This window comes from Carcharodon carcharias, chromosome 18, assembly GCF_017639515.1.
Source record: "Carcharodon carcharias isolate sCarCar2 chromosome 18, sCarCar2.pri, whole genome shotgun sequence".
In the NCBI taxonomy this organism is placed as follows: Eukaryota; Metazoa; Chordata; class Chondrichthyes; order Lamniformes; family Lamnidae; genus Carcharodon; species Carcharodon carcharias.
The window spans coordinates 20694095-20712993 of record NC_054484.1 but is presented as its reverse complement, the minus strand read 5'-3'; the positions used below and the strand labels follow the sequence as shown (position 1 = coordinate 20712993).

Below are 18899 nucleotides of genomic sequence, written 5' to 3'. Positions count from 1 at the left end.
AGTCTACCCGGCCCAGCTCCGTTCTTGCCCCATTGAAGTCCACTCTGTGCTGGTTGATTATTCTTACTCTGGATTGACCAATGTCATTTTCCACCTTCATCCTAACCCTTATGATAGAATGATCACTGTCCCCTAAATGTTCCCCCCCAAATAGATCACTTGATCTATTTGGCCCACCTCATTCCCAAGAACCAGGTCTAGCAGTGCCTCCTTTCTTGATGGACTGGACACATACTGCTGTAGGAAATTCTCCTGAACACAATCTAGGAACACTTGTCCCTCACTGCTCCTTACACAACCACTATCCCAGTCTATACACGGGTAATTAAAGTCTCCCATTATAACTACTCTATGGTGTTTACACCTCTCTGTAATTTCCTTGCACATTTGTTCCTCTATATCCTTCCCACTATCTGGTGGTCTATGTATTTCTGAGCAATTTAATTGCACCATTTTGCTCCTTAGCTCTTGCCAAATTGATTCTGTCCTTGAATCCTCTGACACATCCTCTTTCTCCAGCACTGCAATACCCTCCTTAACCAAAACGCCATTCCCCCTCCTTTTTTTCTCTTTCCTATCTTTTCTGAACACCTTGTAACCAGGAATATTTAACACCCAGATCTGCCCTTCCTTAAACCAGGCCTCCATTATTGCCACAACATCATAATCCCACAAGGCAATCTGTGCCTGTAACTCCCCAATTTTATTAACTATACTCTATGCATTCACATACATACAGTGTAACCCCAATTTAGACTTTATTACTTGCTTCCTTACTCCGACTCCATCTAGTAACTTACTATTCTCTATTTTAGTGCTATCTGCCTCTCTCAGCATTCCGTGCACTCTGATATTACTCTGTGATATTCTCTCCTGGTTCCCACACCCCTGCTGAGTTAGTTTAAACCCTCCCCAACATCACTAGCAAAACGCTGTGCCAGGAACTCAGCCCCAGCTCTGTTCAGATGCAACTTGTCTGGCTTGTACAAGTGCCATTTCTCCCAGAGCCAGTCCCAGTGTCCCAGGAATCTAAAGCCCTCCCTCCTGCACCATCTTTCTAGCTACGCATTCATCTGCCTTATCCTCCAATTCTGTACTTACTTGAACGTGGCAAGTAGATTACTACTTTGGAGGTCCTGCTTGCTAATTTTCTACCTAGCTCCCTAAATTCTGATTGCAGGACCACATTCCCCTTCCTACTTAAGTCATTGGTACCAAATGGACTATGACCACTGGCTGTTCACCCTCCCCCAGAAGAATGTCCTGCAGCCGCTCTGTGACATCCTTGACCTTGGCACCAGGGAGGCAACATACCATCCTGGAGTCACGTCTGCGGCCACAGTAACATCTGTCTGTTCACCTAACCAGTGAATCCCCTATCAATATTGCTTTTCCTTTCTTCTTCCTCCCCTCATGTACAGCTGAGCCGCTCGTGGTGCCACAAACTTGATTCTGACTGCGCTTCTCTGAGGAACCAGCGCCCTCACCAGCTTCCAAAACAAAAACTGATTTGAGAGTGGGACCCCAGGGGGCTCCTGCACTACCTGCCTACTTCTCTTGGACACCAATTCCCTCTCTGGCTCTAGACCCTTCAGCTGCGGTGTGACCACCTCTCTGAACGTGCTATCCAACGGATGCACCACAGGTACTCCAGCCGCCGCTCGAGTCCTGATACCCAGAGCTCAAGTTGCTGCAGCTGGCAGCACTTCCTGCACACGTGGTCATCTAGGACACTGGTAGCATCCATGACTTTGCACATAATACAGGACACACATTCCACTCAACTGAGCTGACCTTCCATGTCTTATCTTCCCTTAAATTAACTTTAATCTACTTTGGATTATTTATATTTCTTTATTATATTGGCCCTAAAATTCCCTTATTCCTGGTGCTTCTCAGTTAAATTCAAGTATAGCAACTTGTTTAAAAATATTACACTTTTCTAATTTACTCACCAGGTCCTACTTACCAAGGCTGCCACTCTTCTTTCTGAGGAAAGGTAGAAAAGGAAAGGAGCACCTCCTCCCTTTTCAATGAACTCCCTCAGTCACCAAATTCCAACTGAAGCTCTCTACTACAGACAGTACTATAAGATAGCCTACTTTTATATTCTCTGAGCCTAGCCTCTGAAAACCTGATTAAGCCAGTTATCTAAGTAACTAGTTGCAGCTGCAAGCAGAGCCTGTATGAGCCCTGTTTTAAGACTGGACTAAAACTCACCTTTTTCCAACCCTAAAAGCAACTTTTAGTTAATTGCTAAATTAAAGAAAGACTAGACTTTAGATAGAATTTAACCCTTAAAATCCCTCAGTCACCAAACTCCAATTGAAGCACTCAACTGCAGCCAAACGCAGCACTCCAGTGCAGACAAAGTCAGTGCTATAAGATAACAGCAAATATATTTCTCTGCACCTACCATATAAAATCACTTGATCAGTTTAAACACCTCAAACAGATCAGCTCTCAATCTTCTGTGCTCAAGGTAACATTGAGGTTTATACAACCCATCCTCATAATTCAACCAATAAAGGCACAGTATCATTTTGGTGAATCTGCATTGTACTTATTAAAAGGCCAATATATACTTTTTGGAATTGCAATGTACAAAACAGAATGAAGTAATCCAGATGGGATCTGATAGGTCTCTGTATACAAGAAGAATCATTCCTTCCCCTTTGTTCTTTCTTGGGGTGTGAGCATCGCTGGGAAGGGCATCATTTATTGCACATTTTAAATTGCCCTTGAACTGAGTGACTTGCTAGATCACATCAGAGGGCAGTTAAGAATCAACCACATTGCTGTGGGTCTGTGGTCACAAGTTGGCCAGACCAGATAAGGATGGCAGATTCCTTCCCTAAAGGACATTAGTGAATCAGGCGGGTTTTTACAACAATCGATGATTGTTTCATGGTCACCATCACTGAGACTAGCTTTCGATTCCAGATTTATTAATTGAATTTAAATTCCACCAGCTGCCGTGGTTAGATTTGAACCCATGTCACCAGAGCATTAGCCTGGACCCCTAGATTACTCATTTAATGACATTACCAATACGCCACCATCTCGCCCCTCACCTTATTATCTTTTGTAAATTTGCTTATTCATTCTTGTGATATGAGTGTCAATGGCAGGGCCAGCATATGTTGACCATTCCTGCTTGCCCTTGAGAAGATGGTGATGGGCTGTCTTCTTGAACTGCTGGTGTAGGTACACCCACAGCACTGTTAGGAAGGGAGTTCCAGGATTTTGACCCAGTGACAGTGAAGGAACGGCAAAATACTTCCAAGTCATGCTGGTGAGTGGCTTGGAGGGAACTTGCAGGTGGTGGTGTTCCCATGCATCTGCTGCCCTTGTCCATCTAGGTGGTAGAGGTTGTGGGTTTGGAAGATGCTGTCAAAGGAGCCTTGGTGAGTTGCTGCAATGCATCTTGTCGATGGTACACACTGCAGCTATGGTATGCCGTTCATGGAGGGAGCGAATTTTTAAAGTGCTACAGTTCTGTCCACTCACTTAATCTGTCTGTGTCTCTTTCAAACTTTCTGCTCCCATCTACACAATGTATTGTGCTTCATCACTTTGTGTCATTCACAAATCGGGATTTTAAAAAAATCCTCTCCATAAAAAAGCAGTAAAAACTGGGAAATAAGAGTACTGGTCCAAACTGTTTTTCCCTTCTGGGTATTCCTTCATTTAAGTCATTGACGTATATGGTGAAAAACTGAAGCCTCAGTACAGATCCATAGGAAACATCACTTGTCACATCCCACCAATCAGAATGCATTCCTTTTCTCCCTACTCCCTGTCTCTTACTGCCAAACCAATAACTATCCATGTCAAAAGCTTGCATCCACTTGCAATTTATTTTGAGAAGGAGACTGAGTGGGTGGCCATCATAATGTGAGATCGAATGGCCAATTTCCTGCTCTTAAATATTCCTACATCAGACTCAAGCTTCGCCAAGCAAACGCCTTTTCTCATTTCTAGTTTCCTTATGGGGATGTGGATTTGGATCTGACTGCATATTTTTGCCTTTGTGTATAGATCAAAATTGAATCCATCAGCCGACAGGAAGAGAGTGAAGCAGAGGGGCTTCTGCAGGCCCAGTTCAAGATTGAAAGTGTGGTGTATTCCCAGGACAACATCTACAGCCAGAATTTAAATACAGTGAAATTCAACTCAAAGCTAGTTAGTGGAAACGCCAGCATCCAGGAAATGTCATACCATGTACAGACGTACTATAAGGTAAACATGCCATCAGGTTAACCAAAGCCCATCAGTTAATAGACTGCATTGTTCACTGTTAATGAGTACTGATCAGTTAGTTTCCTCCTTCATGTCATTAAAATGATTGGTAAAATAACCAGAGATGGAAATGAGAAAACTTCCACATTTCCGGGAATCATAACTTGGAGGTATCCCAATGATGCCCTGGGAACCCCGCCAGAAGTCCCCAGGTAAGGATTGCATGGCAATTGCCTGGGAAGGTCAAACTTCCATTGGGCCATTGCTCTACAAGCGGAACCATCCGAATGTACACTTAAAACTGCAAACTGGTAGGTTCCAACTGTCTTACCTAGGAAAAGTTAGAATTAAAACCAGTTCAAGCTCCTGGGTAACTAGAGTACTGACACTCCACCGTGCTCCCGCCACCATCCGACACCCTTCCCCGAACACCTGACCTCTCGATTGACGCCCCAGCCACCTAGCCCCAACCTCCACCAACCACCCAACCTTCCAAGTGACCACCCAACCCTCTCCTGACCACTCAACCACCCGACCACCCAGTTACCACCTGACCACCCAAACACCTGGTCCCACACCCTCCATGACCACCTGACCCCACCCGACCGACTGACCACCCCCCACTGACCACCCGGCCCCCAGCTGAACACCCAACCCCCTGACCACCCGACCTACCCCCAACCAACCCCAGCTCCACTGACCACCTGATTACCCCCCCACCCTTTCCACTGACCATCCGGCCATCCCTGATCAACCACCCCCAACCAATTCCCCCCAACTGAACACCTGACCCTCCCCCGACCACCCAACACTCCTCCCCCCCCATCCCCTTCCAAATCCTACCCACTTACCTTACAAACCTTCCTTCTCCCTGGCTTGAAAGTGGCTGGATCTTTAAACTTACCTGCTTTATTGGCAGTTAATACCATAAAAGGGTGGGCATGACTTCCTAACCTCTGATTCTGCAGCCCTCAACTGAAGGCCTCAGGAGCACGGCCCTCCACAGTTCTTGCTTGGCCTGAGTCGGAAGATCAGGCAAGAAAAGGTTACCTGGATTTCGAGGTAGGGAATGGAGTGGCAATCCGACTCTGATAACCACTCCACAGAAGTTCAGCCCATTGTTTTACACTGTAAGCTGTGGTGATCTACAAACAATCACCTGAAAGAGTGCTGGAAGCAGATTCAATAGTAACATTCAAAAGAATTGGCTACTTGAAGGCAAAAAAGTTACAGGGATATGATGAAAGAACATGGGACTGGAAATTAAATAGAAAACTCTAACAAAGAGCCAGCACAGGCATGATGGGCTGAATGGCCTCCTTCACTGCTGTATAATTTGCTCAGGCATCACTGGCAAGGCCAGCATTTATTATTCATCCCTTATTTGCCTTCAGAAGATGGTAGTGAACCTCCTTCTCTGAACAGAGCTAGCTGGTTTGCTGGACCATTTCAGAGGCATTAAGAGTCACCACATCACAATGGGATGAAAGCAAAATACTGTTGATGCTGGAAATCTGAAATAAAATCAGAAAATACTGGGAAAATTCAGTAAGTCTGGCAGCATCGGTGGAGAGAGAAACAGAGTTAACATTTTGTTGTGAGTGGTGGCCGAGTTGGTAGTATTGATGGAGTTGATCAGCAGACACTTCTTAGGAGGAAATTTCTAGTTTATTTACGAAGGTATTCAGCAGCAACCACATGTGTGCTTCCAACTCAAACTCTATCTCTGCACTACTAACTACTACCTGCTAACTACTGAGGTAGCCCGCGCTACTCTCCCATTGGGTGCTAAAGATCATGTGATCTTCCTTAACAAGCATTATTCATAAAGGTATATTACACACTATCTAAACCATAATTACCACATCCTTCCCCCTTTACTCAGATATACATTTTATATTTACAAGTACAAATTTCTCAAGACAACAAAATATTTACACTGGGTGAGAAATTTATAAGTTCAGTCTTTCTGGGGGTTTCCTTGTGCACATAGAATGCCTCAGCTGAACAACTTCAGATTCTTTTGTCAGAAACCTCCTTTTCCAGAGTTGCCTGAACATCAGGTGCTTTGGTGGACACCTGCCGTTCTGTATCCTCAACTCTTACAGGAACATTAGTCGTGTCGGTGCTGAGTTGAGTATCCACAACAGGAGATGCTGACCCAGTCATAAACACTGGGGGAATCAATTCTTGGTGATTTGTTTCTCTCTTCCTTACATGATCCACGTGTCTCCGTATGACTTGGCCTTCTGCTTCCATGTGGTAAGATAGAGGACCAGTCACTGCACTTATTTCAGCCAGTAACCACTTTGGTCCTTCCCCAGTTTTTCAAGTGTACCGGCTCTCCCACGGTAAATTTCCTCTTGCGACTCTGCCAGTTGTGTCTGGTTTTCTGGCTTCCCTGACTCCTTTCCACTTTCTCCTCTAAATTCGGCATTATTAAGCTCAATCTCGTCCTGAGATGGCGTTTCAACAATAACTCCGCAGCTGTGACACCTGTTGTTGTGTGAGGGGTGATCCTATAATGGAAAAGAAAGCATGCTAGCTTGGTTGCTAAGGAATCTCCAGTTAGCTTCTTCATGCCTGCCTTGAATGTTTGAACCACCCTTTCAGCCAATCCATTTGAGGAAGGATGGTATGGTGACATTTTTACATGGGTGATACCGTTGAGGCTGATAAACTGTTAAAACTCAGCACTCGTAAATGCCACGCTGTTATCAGAAACGTCTACTCCTGGTAGTCTGTGAAAGGCAAAACTTTGACATGGCCTCTCAATTAAAGCAGAAGACATTGGTGACTTCACCTCACATATGTCCATCCATTTTGATTGGGCATCAACAATAAGCAAAAACACTGTTCCCATGAAAAGTCTCACATGGTCAATGTGTAACCAGGGTCTTCCTGGCCACTCCCAAGGGTGTAATGAAGCTGTTGAAGGTAACTTTTGCAGTTGCTGACATTGCACACAATTCTTCACTAAACTCTCTATTTCACCATCCCAGGCCACCATATATAGCTGCATGGTCTTCATTGGGGAAATTCCTAGATGGGCACAGTGTAGTTCAGTTAAAAGTGACTCCCTTCCTTTTCGTGGTACTATCATTCACGCTTCCCATAATAAGATGTCATCGTGGCTGGTTATTTCATGTGTTTTGTTAAAATATGGTTTTATTTCATCAGATATGGGCTCTTGTGACCAACCATGAAGCACTTGTTCTCGTGCTTGAGATAGGACTGAGTCCCAACTTGTCTAAGAAATTTAGCAGTAAAGCAAATTCCTGTGGAACTGGGATATCCTCATCATTTTCTTGTAAAGGCAAATGACAAAGTGCATTGGCGTTTGCTATTTGATTGCCAGGCCTACATATGAAAGTGTACTCGTATTCTGCCAGGATTAAAGCCCATCATTGTATTCTTGCCAAGGCTATGGGTGGTATAGCCTTGCCCTCACTGAACAATCCTAGCAATGGTTTGTGATCTGAAACGATTGTAAAATGGCGGCTGTGTACACACTAGTGAAATTTCTTGACACCAAAAATAATTGGCAGGTCTTCTTTTTCTATCTGCGAGTATCCCTTTTCCGCTGTGGTGAGCGTTCTTGATATGTAACCTATTGGCTGTTCTGTGCCATTGTCCACCCGATGGGAGAGCACTGCTCCCACCTTATAAGGAGATGCGTTATATATCAAAACCAATTCTTGCGTCTGGTCATAATGGACTAATAGGATGGACAAGTGGAACAACTGTTTCACCTTTATGAAAGCTTCTTTCTGGGGCGCCTCCGAAGACCAATGTTGGTTCTTTTTGAGTAGAGAATGCAGCAGAGCCAGCAGAGTAGACAAATTGGGTAAGAATCGCCCATAATAGTTGATGATTTGAGTTCTGAGGTGTTCTTTGGCACAGGTGCCTCTCTTATAGCTCTCACTTTATCCTCAACTGGGTGGAGGCCTGTGAATCTACCCACTGACCGAAATAGATTACCTCCCTCGCTTGGAACATGTACATTTCTTTTTTTAAACGCACTCCAGTTTGCAAGAAACATTTTAAGACTTCTAAGTTTGCCAACTGCTCTTTTTCATTGAATCTCTGTCACCAAAACATCGTCTAAATAGACCACACCCTGGAGCAGTCCCTGCAGTAAACTTTCCATTGTTCTCTGGAAGATGGCGCAAGCTGAGGAAACGCTGCCAGATAATTGAGTACATTGGTACAACCCTTTGTGGGTGTTAATTGTGACAAATCCCTGGGAGGCATTATTTGACTCTAGTTTTTGTTAAACATGACTCATATCAAGCTTTATGTAGGTGGTTCCACCTGCCAGCTTGGCATCCAGGTCTTCAATTTTTGGTATGGGGTGTCTGTCTAACTTAGCTACTTTATTAACCATCAATTTGTAGTCTCCACAAATTCGGACACTTTGGTCAGGTTTAAAGACCAGGACTATGGGCACTGACCATTCTGAGAACTGCACAAGTTGTTTAATGCCCAGATTGTCCAGCCTGTCCAGTTCGGTGTTGACTTTTTCTCGCAGTGTGTAAGGTGCTGGTCTCACCTTCGTGAATCAGGGTGTTGCCTCTGGATCCACAAGAATTTTTGCCTGCAGCCCCTGGATGGTCCCAAGTTCGCTCTGAAAGACTGTAGCGTACTTCGAAGTAGCTCTGGTAACCCACTTGCTCTCGACTGGAAAATTTCAGCCCGTTCTAACTTAATCTTCTTTAGCCAGTTTCACCCCAGGAGGCTTGGCCTCTCGTCTGCTTCCACCATCAAGGGTAGCTTTACCAATTGGCTTCCATAAAGGGCAGTTACTCTAGCTATGCCTTTGACTTGGATGTTTTTAATTAGGCAGTTGTTTCTTCTAGATTTAATTGATGTTCCCCATTATTCAGATATCTGAATAATTTTTCACTAATTATTGCAGTGGAAACTCCTGTGTCCACTCCCGTTCTAACAGGTTTGCCATTTACTTTCACTGTTACAAATATTGGTTCTGTCTTTCCAACTTTCAGATTAAACAACGAGTAAATATCTGAACTTGTTGTTTCAGGCTCCTCTACATTGTAGATCTCACTGGGTTTTTTTCTTTTGTTTAAAAGCCTGCTTGAATCTTTCCTTGCACTGTCTCATTATATGTCCATTTCTGTGACAATAATAACATTCAATTTTTTTTAAACTGCCAATTGTTAAAAGACTGCTTGTTTCCACCTCTATTGAAATTATTCTTCGTTTTCACTGCTAAGTTATTTTTCCTAATTTCTCAGCTAGCGGGCGCTCTTTCCTGCTTCCCAGCAGAGTCTTGCGTTTCCGCGCCCTTTTTGGCTGGGGCTTCCCACCCGACGTAGAGGACGACACTATTTTGCGCACCCTGTATGGCTTTTGAAACTCTTACTGCACTTTCCATGGGCAGTGCTATCTCAAGCGCCTTCCTGGAATCCAAATTCACTTTGGACAATATTCTCTTCTGAATCGTGTCCTCATTCATACTGCATGCTAAACGATCTCTGAGCATGCCGCTTAGAGATGTACCAAACTCATAAGAGCATAAGAATGTAAGAAGTAGGTGCGGGAGTAGACCATCCGGCCCCTCAAGCCTGCCCCGCCATTCAATAAGATCATGGCTGATCTGCCCTAGGCCTCAACTCCTCTTTAGTGCCAGTTCCTCATAGCCCTTAACTCCCCGATAATTCAAAAATCTATCCATCTGCTCTTTAAATAATTTCAGTGATTTAGCTTCCAAAACTCTCTGGAGTAGAGAATTCCAGACATTCACTACTCTATGAGAGAAGAAATTCCTTCACATCTCAGTTTTAAATGAGTGTCCCCTTATTCTGTAACTATGTCCCCTAGTTCGAGATTCCCCCACCAGTGGAAACATCTTCTCAACATCTGCCTTGTCAAACCCCTGTCAAACAGAATCTTGTATGTTTCAATAAGATCACCCCTCATTCTTCTAAATTCTAATGAATAAAGGCCTAACCGGTTTAGCCATTCTTGGTAAATCAACCCCTTCATCCCAGGAATTAGCATAGTGAATCTCTTTTGAAGCCAGTATATCCTTTCTCAAATACGGAGACCAAAACTGTACACAGTACTCTAGGTGCGGCCTCACCAACACCCTGTACAGTTGTAACAAGACTTCCCTATTTTTAAACTCCAACCCCCTAGCAATATCTATTCCATCAAATTCCACTTGCCTACTTAATTACTTGCTGCACCTGGATGCTAACTTTTTGTGTTTCATGCACAAGAACACCCAGATCCCTCTGTGCTGCACTTTCTTTGAGTCTCTCTCCATTTAAATAATAGCTTGCCTTTTGATTCTTCCTACCAAAGTGCATGACCTCACACTTTCCCACATTAAACTCCATCTGCCAAGTTTTTGCCCACTCACTCAACCTGTCTATATCCCCTTGCAGATTCCTTATGTCCTCATCACAACATGCCCTCCCACCTATTTTTATATCATCAGAAAATTTGGATACATTACACTCCGTCCCCTCCTCCAAGTCATTAATATAGATAGTAAATAATTGAGGCTCTATGACTGATCCTTGTGACACTCTACTAGTTATGTCTTTCCAATCTGAAAAAGACCCATTAATCCTGACTCTCTGTCTTCTGTGTGTTAACCAATCCTCCCCAAAACCGTGGGCTCCTATCTTGTGCAATAACCTTTTACGTGGCACCTTATTGAATGCCTTCAAGAAATCCAAATACACTACATCTATCAGTTCCCCTGTGTCAACTCTGCTTGTTGCATCCACAAAGAACTCCAGCAAATTTGTCAAACATGATTTCCTTTTCACAAAACCATGTTGACTCTGTTTGATTGCATTAAGCTTTTCTAATGTCCTGCTATTTCTTCCTTAATAATGGACTCTAGCATTTTCCCAACGACAGATGTTAGGCTGACTGGCCTATAGTTTCCTGCTTTTTGTCTCCCTCCCTTAAACAGGGGTATCACATTAGCGGTTTTCCAATCTGCTGAGACCCTCCCGGAATCCTGTGAGTTCTGGAATATGTCAACCAATGTTTCCGCCATCTTCGTAGCCACTTCCTTTAAAATCCTTGGATGCAGGCCATCAGGTCCTGGCGACTTGTCTGCCTTTAATCCCATTAGTTTCTCAAATACTTTGTCCCTCTTGATAGAGACTGTTACAAGAACTTTCCTCCCATTAGCTCCTTGCTTATCTGATATCTTTGGGATGTTTAAAGTGTCCTCCACCATAAAGACCAATGCAAAATATTGGTTTAAATTATCTGCCATTTCCCTGTTCCCTGTTATCAATTTTCCAGTCGCATCCTCCAAGGGTCCCACGCTCACTTTAGCCACTCCTTCATTTTATATACCCGTAGAAGCTCTTGCTGTTTGTTTTTATATTTCTTGCCAATTTACTTTCATAATCAATTTTCTCCCTCTTTATTAGCTTTTTAGTGATCTGCTGCTGGTTCCTAAAAATTCTCAATCCTCTGGTCTACCACCAGATTTCGCCTCTTTGTATACCTTAGTTTTTGATTGGATACTCTCTTTAATGACCTTCGCTAACCACGGGTGGTTCATCCTTCTCATCGAGTCCTTCTTTTTGACTGGGATAAATGTTTGCTGGGCTTTATGAAATATCTGCTTAAGTATCTGCCACTGACCTTCCCTTAGTCTATTTTCCCAGCCCTCTCTGGACAACTCTTTCTTCATACCTCTGTAATTGCCCTTATTTAAGTTGAGGACACTGGTTTGAGATGCAAGTTGCTCGCTTTCAAACTGAATTTGAAATCCTACCATGTTGTGATCGCTACCCCCTAGAGGACCCTTATCTATGAAATCTCTTATTAATCCTACCTCATTACACATTATTCAATCTTAACTAGCCTGTTCCCAGGTAGGTTCTGTAATGTATTGCTCTAAGAAACAATCCCTGATGCACTCTACAAATTCATCTTCCATGTTACCCCTGCCAATCTAATTTGTCCGGTCAATACGCAGATTAAAATCACCCATGACAATTGTAGTATCCTTCTTGCACGCCTCCGTTATTTCCCAATTTATACTTTGTCCTACAGTGAGGCAACTCTTCAGGGGCATGTAGACAACTCCCAACTGTGACTTCTTCCCCTTGCTATTCCTTATTTCCACCCCAACTGATTCCACATCACCATCTATTGCACCTATATAACTACTCACCATCACACTGATACCTTTCTTTATTAACAAAGCTACCCCATCTCCCTTTCCTTTTTGCATATTTTTCTGGAATGTTGAATACCCTTGAATATTGAGCTCCCAGTCTTGGTCACCCTGCAACCGTGTCTCTGTAATGGCTATCAAGTCATATTCATTTATTTTTATTTGTGCCATCAGCTCATCTATCTTGTTACAAATGCTTGGTGCATTCTGATAATGAGCCTTGAACTTTGACTTTTTACCATTATTATTCATTCTGGTTCTAATTTCTGCTGAGCTATACTGCTTATATTTTCTGCCCCTTCCTGTCGCACTTTGATTATCTTTCACCTCTTTACTACCCTGCACCTCCGCTCCTCATTTATTTTTGAGTTTTTAAACTTCCCTTCAATTGAACTCTCCCACAACCGCCCCCCCCCCACCCCCCACCCACTAATTAGTTCAAAGTCCTATCTATAATCCTAGTTATACAATTCGCCAGGACACTGGTCCCAGCATGGTTCAAATGAAGCCCGTCCCAATGGAACAGCTCTCTCCTTCCGCAGTACTGGTGACAGTGCCCCATGAATCGGAACCCACTTCTCGCACGCTAATCTTTGAGCCATGCACTTACCTCTCTAATCTTATTTACCCTACGCCAATTTGCACGTGGCTCAGGTAGTAATCCGGAGATTATTACCTTTTGTTGTTCTGCTTTTTAATTTAGTCCTGAGCTGCTCGTAGTCCCTCAGCAGAACCTCTTTCCTAGTCCTACCAATGTTGTTAGTACCTACATGGACCACGACAACTGGATGCTTTCCCTCCCACTCCAAGTTCCTCTCCAGCCCAGAAGAGATATCCTTAACCTTGGCACCAAGTAGGCAACTCAGCCTTTGGGACTCTCTGTCTTTGCTGCAGAGAACAGTATTTATTCACCTAACTATGCTATCCCCTATTCCTGCTACGTTTTTCTTTACTCCCCCCACTTGAATAGTGCTCTGTACCACGGTGCTGTGGTCAGTTCGCTCTTTCTCCGTGCAGCCTGTGTCCTCGTCCGCTTCGGGAGCGAGAACCTTGTACCTATTGGACAAGGGCACTGGCTGAGGCTCCTCCAAAGTTAAATTCTGAATCCCCATACCTGCCTCAGTCGCAGTCACACCCTCCTGTCCCTGACCACGGTCCAAATTTGATGTAATTAATCCAAGGGGTGTGACTGCCTCCTGAAACACAGTATCCAGGTAACTCTTCCCCTCCCTGAAGTGTCCCAGTATCTGTGGCTCAGACTCCAGCTCATCAACTCTGAGCCAAAGTTCCTCGAGCAGCCAACACTTGCTGCAGATGTGGTCATTGTGGATCGCACCGGTGTCCACCAGCTCCAACATACTACAGCTGAAACCACATCGCCTGCCCAGCCATCTCTATTCTACTTAATTCATTAATTTGGATGTTAGATATTTAACAAGTGAATTTCTTAACTGTACGCTTCATCTGTAATAACGTCTCCTGATTTAAACCACCTGGCCAATCAAAAGAGGCACGGAAGAGATACCCACCAATCACCTACCTGTTTTCCTTTGACACTGCACTGCAACTCTGATGGGTAGAAACAGGTCGAAGGGGCTCTCTGCCGGTTTTTACCTCCTGCCGCCGCTGCCCATCTCATGCAGGCCTGCTCTCCGTGTCCTCCTCTCGCACCCTCCACCATTGCTCTCACAACGTTTCATTAACTGCTTCAAACTTGCCACATAGCGTGCAACTGTCTCCCCCGGGGGTCTATTTCTCGAGTTAAACTTCAACCTTTGCATTGTTACTGAGGGCTTTGGTTGGGTAATGACCCTTCAGAAGGTCCACCTATTCATCAAAATTTTTCGAATCTGGGGCACTGGGTGCCATCAAACTTTGAATCAAGCCATCAGTTTTATTCCCGCATGTACTTCAGAAGATCACTTCCTCTTCTCCTCCCCCGTAATCTTGTTCGCTTGGAAAAAGAACGTGAGGCATTCAGTGTAATGAGACAATCATCCGTGGCTGGATCGAAAGGATCAATTCTTCCGAACTGCGGCATCTTGAAAGGGAATAACCTCTCTGATTCGAAGGGAACTTCTACTTACAATTACTGGACGAGGTACTGTGCCGATTTAGTTTCACTTGATTTCTTCCGTTAAACTTGTTTTCTTCTCGTTGCCAGTTGTTATGAGTGGTGGCCGAGTTGGTACTATTGGTGCAGTTGATCAACAGGCAATGCTTAGGTGGAAAGTCTCAGTTTATTTACAAAGGTACTCAGCAGCAACTAGATGTGTGCTTCCAACTCAAACTCTATCTCTACACTACTAGCAACTAACTACTGACGTAGCCCATGCTACTCTCCTATTGGGTACTAAAGATCATGTGATCATCCTTAACAAGCATTGTTCTTAAACACTAAATAAAACCATAATTACCACATGTCTTTACTCTGTTTCTCTCTCTACAGAAGCTGCCAGACCTGCTGCGTTTTCCCAACATTTTCTGTTCTTACATCACAATGGGTCTGGTCACATCAATGGCTAAGGACATCAAATTTCCTTCCTGAGCCAGATGGGTTTTCAAATAGTTTTATGGTCATTTTTTTTTTATATATTCATTCACAGGAAGGGGGCTACGCTGGCTAGGCCAGCATTTATTGCCCATTCCTAGTTGCCCTTGGGAAGGTGGTGGTGAGCTGCCTTCTGGAACTGTTGCAGTGTACATGGTATAGGTACACCCACAGTGCTGTTAGGAAGGGAGTTCCAGGGTTTTGACCCAGCGACAGTGAATGAACAGCAATATATTTCCAAGTCAGGATGGTGAGTGACTTGGAGGGGAACTTGCAGGTGGTGGTGTTCCCATCTATTTGCTGCCCTTGTCCTTCCAGATGGTAATGGTCATGGGTTTGGAAGGGGCTGTCAAAGAAGCCTTGGCGAATTCCTGCAGTGCATCTTGTAGAAGGCACGCACTGCTGCTACTGTTGGTGGTGGAGGGAGTGAATGTTAGTGGAAGGGGTGCCAATCAAGCGGGCTGCTTTGTCCTGGATGGTGTCAAGCTTCTTGAGTGTTGTGGGAGCTGCAAGTGGGAGTATTCCATCACAATATTACTAATGCTAGTTTTTAATTCCAGGTTTAATTAATTAATTAATTGAATTTAAATACCCCAACTACCATGTTGAGATTTGAACTCATATCTCCACATCATTAGACCAGGCCTCTGGATTGCTAGTCTAGGAACACCATCACTAGGCCACATGACCTCAGCATTTGCCATGATTCTTCGATTAATTGGGTTAATTCATGAAAAGCAAAGGGAGCAGAGCTAATGCATAATTCTCAATCCTTATTTTTGGTCTTCAATTCCAGATTGCTTCTGGTCGACTGGCTGACCAGATTCCCCTGGTAATATGCTACCATATTTTAAATGAGTTTGCTGATAAACTACAGGCAGAGATGCTCAAGCTCCTGCAAGACAGAGATCTCATTGATGAATATCTGTTTGAGGATCAAGACACAAAGATGAAGAGAGAAACCCTTCAAAACAGAATGGTACGGCTGAAAAAGGCCCAGAAGATATTGTTTGAATATGCTTAAGTGCTCACTGAATGCAGATTAACAAACAGTTTAACTTGATGTGTTGTTCTTTGTGCTTGCTTATTTTTTCTCCTTCTTCTTCTCCAGTCCTGTAATTGTTAAGCTTGTATAGTTCCCCGGTCGCTGGTCACTCTCTGGTACAAGAGGTCATTGGTGTCTGAGCTTTGGCAGTGAGGCTTAGCAAAATATTCAACTGAGGTGGAAAAATATCAGTATCTTCCTCACTCAAGGTCCATATGCATCATTTTTCACCAGGAGTCACAGAGGAGACATAAGGTGAATCAACCCTGATGAATTTACTCTCCCCAAACGTGTGGGAGCTCTGAGTGTCATCCTGAGTGAAATCAGGTAACCTAGAACAGTCTGTGGATTCAACCGTGAGATTATCTTGTCCACATGACTCAGCTACCCTCTTAGGAAAGAGAATTAGATTATCAAAAGCCCTTTAACTTACCTTTGAGACATCTTATGTAGAATCTATGACCTTCAGATTACAATGCAACATGTTCTACATTCTGTATAATGGGTCACAAGCTGTTACAATTCAGAATGTGAGAACCAATAAATATTTAGCTTGAAGTAGGTAGAAATGAAGTCTAATAATCATCAGTCATAGGCCGGGATTTTCTGTCCCCCTTGTGGGTGGGACCCGCCGTGGGTGAGGCGGTGCCCCAGTCAGAAGTCCATTGATTTGCAGCGGGACCAGAAGATCGCAGCAGCAGGCAGGTGCAGAAAATCCCATCAATGATTTCACAAAAGTACTTGATAGTAGGGGGAAAGGGAGATTACTGTTTCCCATAGATTTATATTTATCTATGCTGCTGCATTTCCCAAAGTGCATTTCAAATTAGGCGCATGGATAAGCCATGATAGGATGTTAGTCAATGTAACACAAAATGTATTATTCCCTTTCTAAGACTTAACTGAATCCTTATAAGATGACCAGTTCTATTTATACGCAGGGACCTGTCCTCTGTAGGTAAAAGAAACATGTCCAGGCATTGTACCTTTTCTGAATTAAACAAAAGCATGGACGACAATAGTTCCTGGTGCATTCTCTATGGCAATGCTTTGACCAATCAGAGTCGCCTTGTCAAAGAATCAGCACCTTTTCTCATGCAGCATTTGAAATTTGGCACTCTTGCATCTGTCCTGATGAGTGCAAGGTGAAAAGCTTTGACAGTATGTCTCCTTTTTCAGCAATATCTCAAGATAAGCTGTTAGTAAACGGTTGGCTCCTCCCCGGGGTCAAGAGAACCCGGCATTAAGTAGCTGTCCCTCTTTCTTTGTTCACTTAAAGACTGTAATTTGCAAAGTGTGACTTGTATTGGATACAATATTTATAAATAATTGTAAAGTGTCAAAGAAATCCTGCACTGTGCTATTTGAAAAGAATGGTTAAACTTATCTCACCATCTCTATTCTTTTTATTCTTTCTCAGGATCTCAATGCTCTTTACCTAACTTTGTCATCCCTTCCCCTTTAAAACTTACAAAGTAAAACCTAAGATTGCAAACCACTATTTAACTTCATTATTTTTATATGTTTTATCCTATGCTCTGGGTCCTCATTCTGACCAATGCAGTTTTGGGCTTGAACTTAATGGGACTGGACTTCTTAAGTAAGGAAGAGATGTTTGGTGTACGTTGCTTAGGTCAGACCCCACCTGTATACTGTGTTCAGTCTTGGGTACCAAATTTCAGGAAAACTGCATTAGTTTTGGAAGGGGGTTCAGTGCAAGTTTACTGGAATGTTACCGGAACCTAAAGAGGCAAAATAAAATGATGGGGAGGGCAAAGTGTTTAAATTAAACTTCAGGGATTTTTACAAACCTACCCTTACAGTGGCTTTTTTGGGGCAGGGATCAAACCTTAAAGATCAGTCACTAAGGCTGCCCCCACCTTTAAAAACAAACTCAAGTGGTCTCATAGCTGTTAACGTTCAGTCAGAGCTCCACGACATGAGCTCATGACCCCAGAGTCTCATCTCGTGACCCCATTGGGTGTTGCGACCCACGTTTTAGGAATCCCTGAACTAAGGGATTCGTTAGGATAACAGAGAGGCCTGGAAGTTTCTTAGGTGCAAAATAAGCACCTAAGCATCCAATATAGCAGACGACACAGTTCAGGCACTGAATGAGCCTGTGCATACTTTCTGCCATATTGGAGGTCTTCAGATGTGATCAAAATCCTAGGCCAGGAGGGTTATTTCCTCTGATGGAGGAATCCACAACACAGGAGCATCACCATAATATTATAGTTTGGCCAATTAGGAGTGAAATGAAGAAACACCTTTTTCACACAACGGGTTGTGGATATCTCAAACTGTCTCCTCCCAAAAGGCGGAAGATGCTGATGTTTGTGTGAGGTGGGCGGGCACAACATTTTGAAGACTAAAGATCAACAGATTTTTGTCAGGTACAGGCATTGTTGATCTGAAAGGCGGATAAAAGGACTTCAGGTACAGATCAAATGTGATCTAATAGAATGGCAAAATAAACTCAAGGGGTTCAATGCCCTGCTCCAGTTTGAACAACAACTTCCGTCTATTTGTACAGTGCCTTCAAAGTCTAAAACATCTCAGGTCCCTTCACAGGAGCATAAATCAGCCCAAAATGGACACCGAGCCAAAGAGCGAGACATTAATACTGGTGATCCAACTTTCTGACAGAGTTTTAAAGGAGAGAGGACGGTGGAGAGACAAAGAAGTTTTTCTTCCATTCGTTCATGGAATTTGGGCTTCGCTGGCTAGGTCAGCATTTATTGCCCATCCCTAATTGCCCTTGAGGAGGTGGTGGTGAGCTGCCTTCTTGAACCACTGCAGTCCATGTGGTGCGGGTACAACCACAGTGCTGTTAGGAAGGGAGTTCCAGGATTTTGACCCAGTGACAGTGAAGGAACGGT

The 18899-nt window shown here is 43.7% G+C and overlaps 1 protein-coding gene across 6 annotated transcripts in view; it reads left to right on the top strand.

Moving 5' to 3' along the window:
* LOC121290341 (interferon-induced GTP-binding protein Mx3-like) overlaps positions 1 to 17515 on the top strand; it is a 73287-nt gene extending 55772 nt beyond the window's left edge. For all 6 annotated transcript variants that reach the window (XM_041210690.1, XM_041210689.1, XM_041210688.1 and 3 more), the window contains 2 exons: positions 4042 to 4242; positions 15769 to 17515. In XM_041210690.1, the coding sequence (XP_041066624.1) occupies positions 4042 to 4242; positions 15769 to 15996 (429 nt within the window). In that variant the 3' untranslated portion in view covers positions 15997 to 17515. The remainder of the gene's footprint in view (positions 1 to 4041; positions 4243 to 15768) is intronic.
* The last annotated feature ends 1384 nt before the right edge of the window (positions 17516 to 18899 follow it).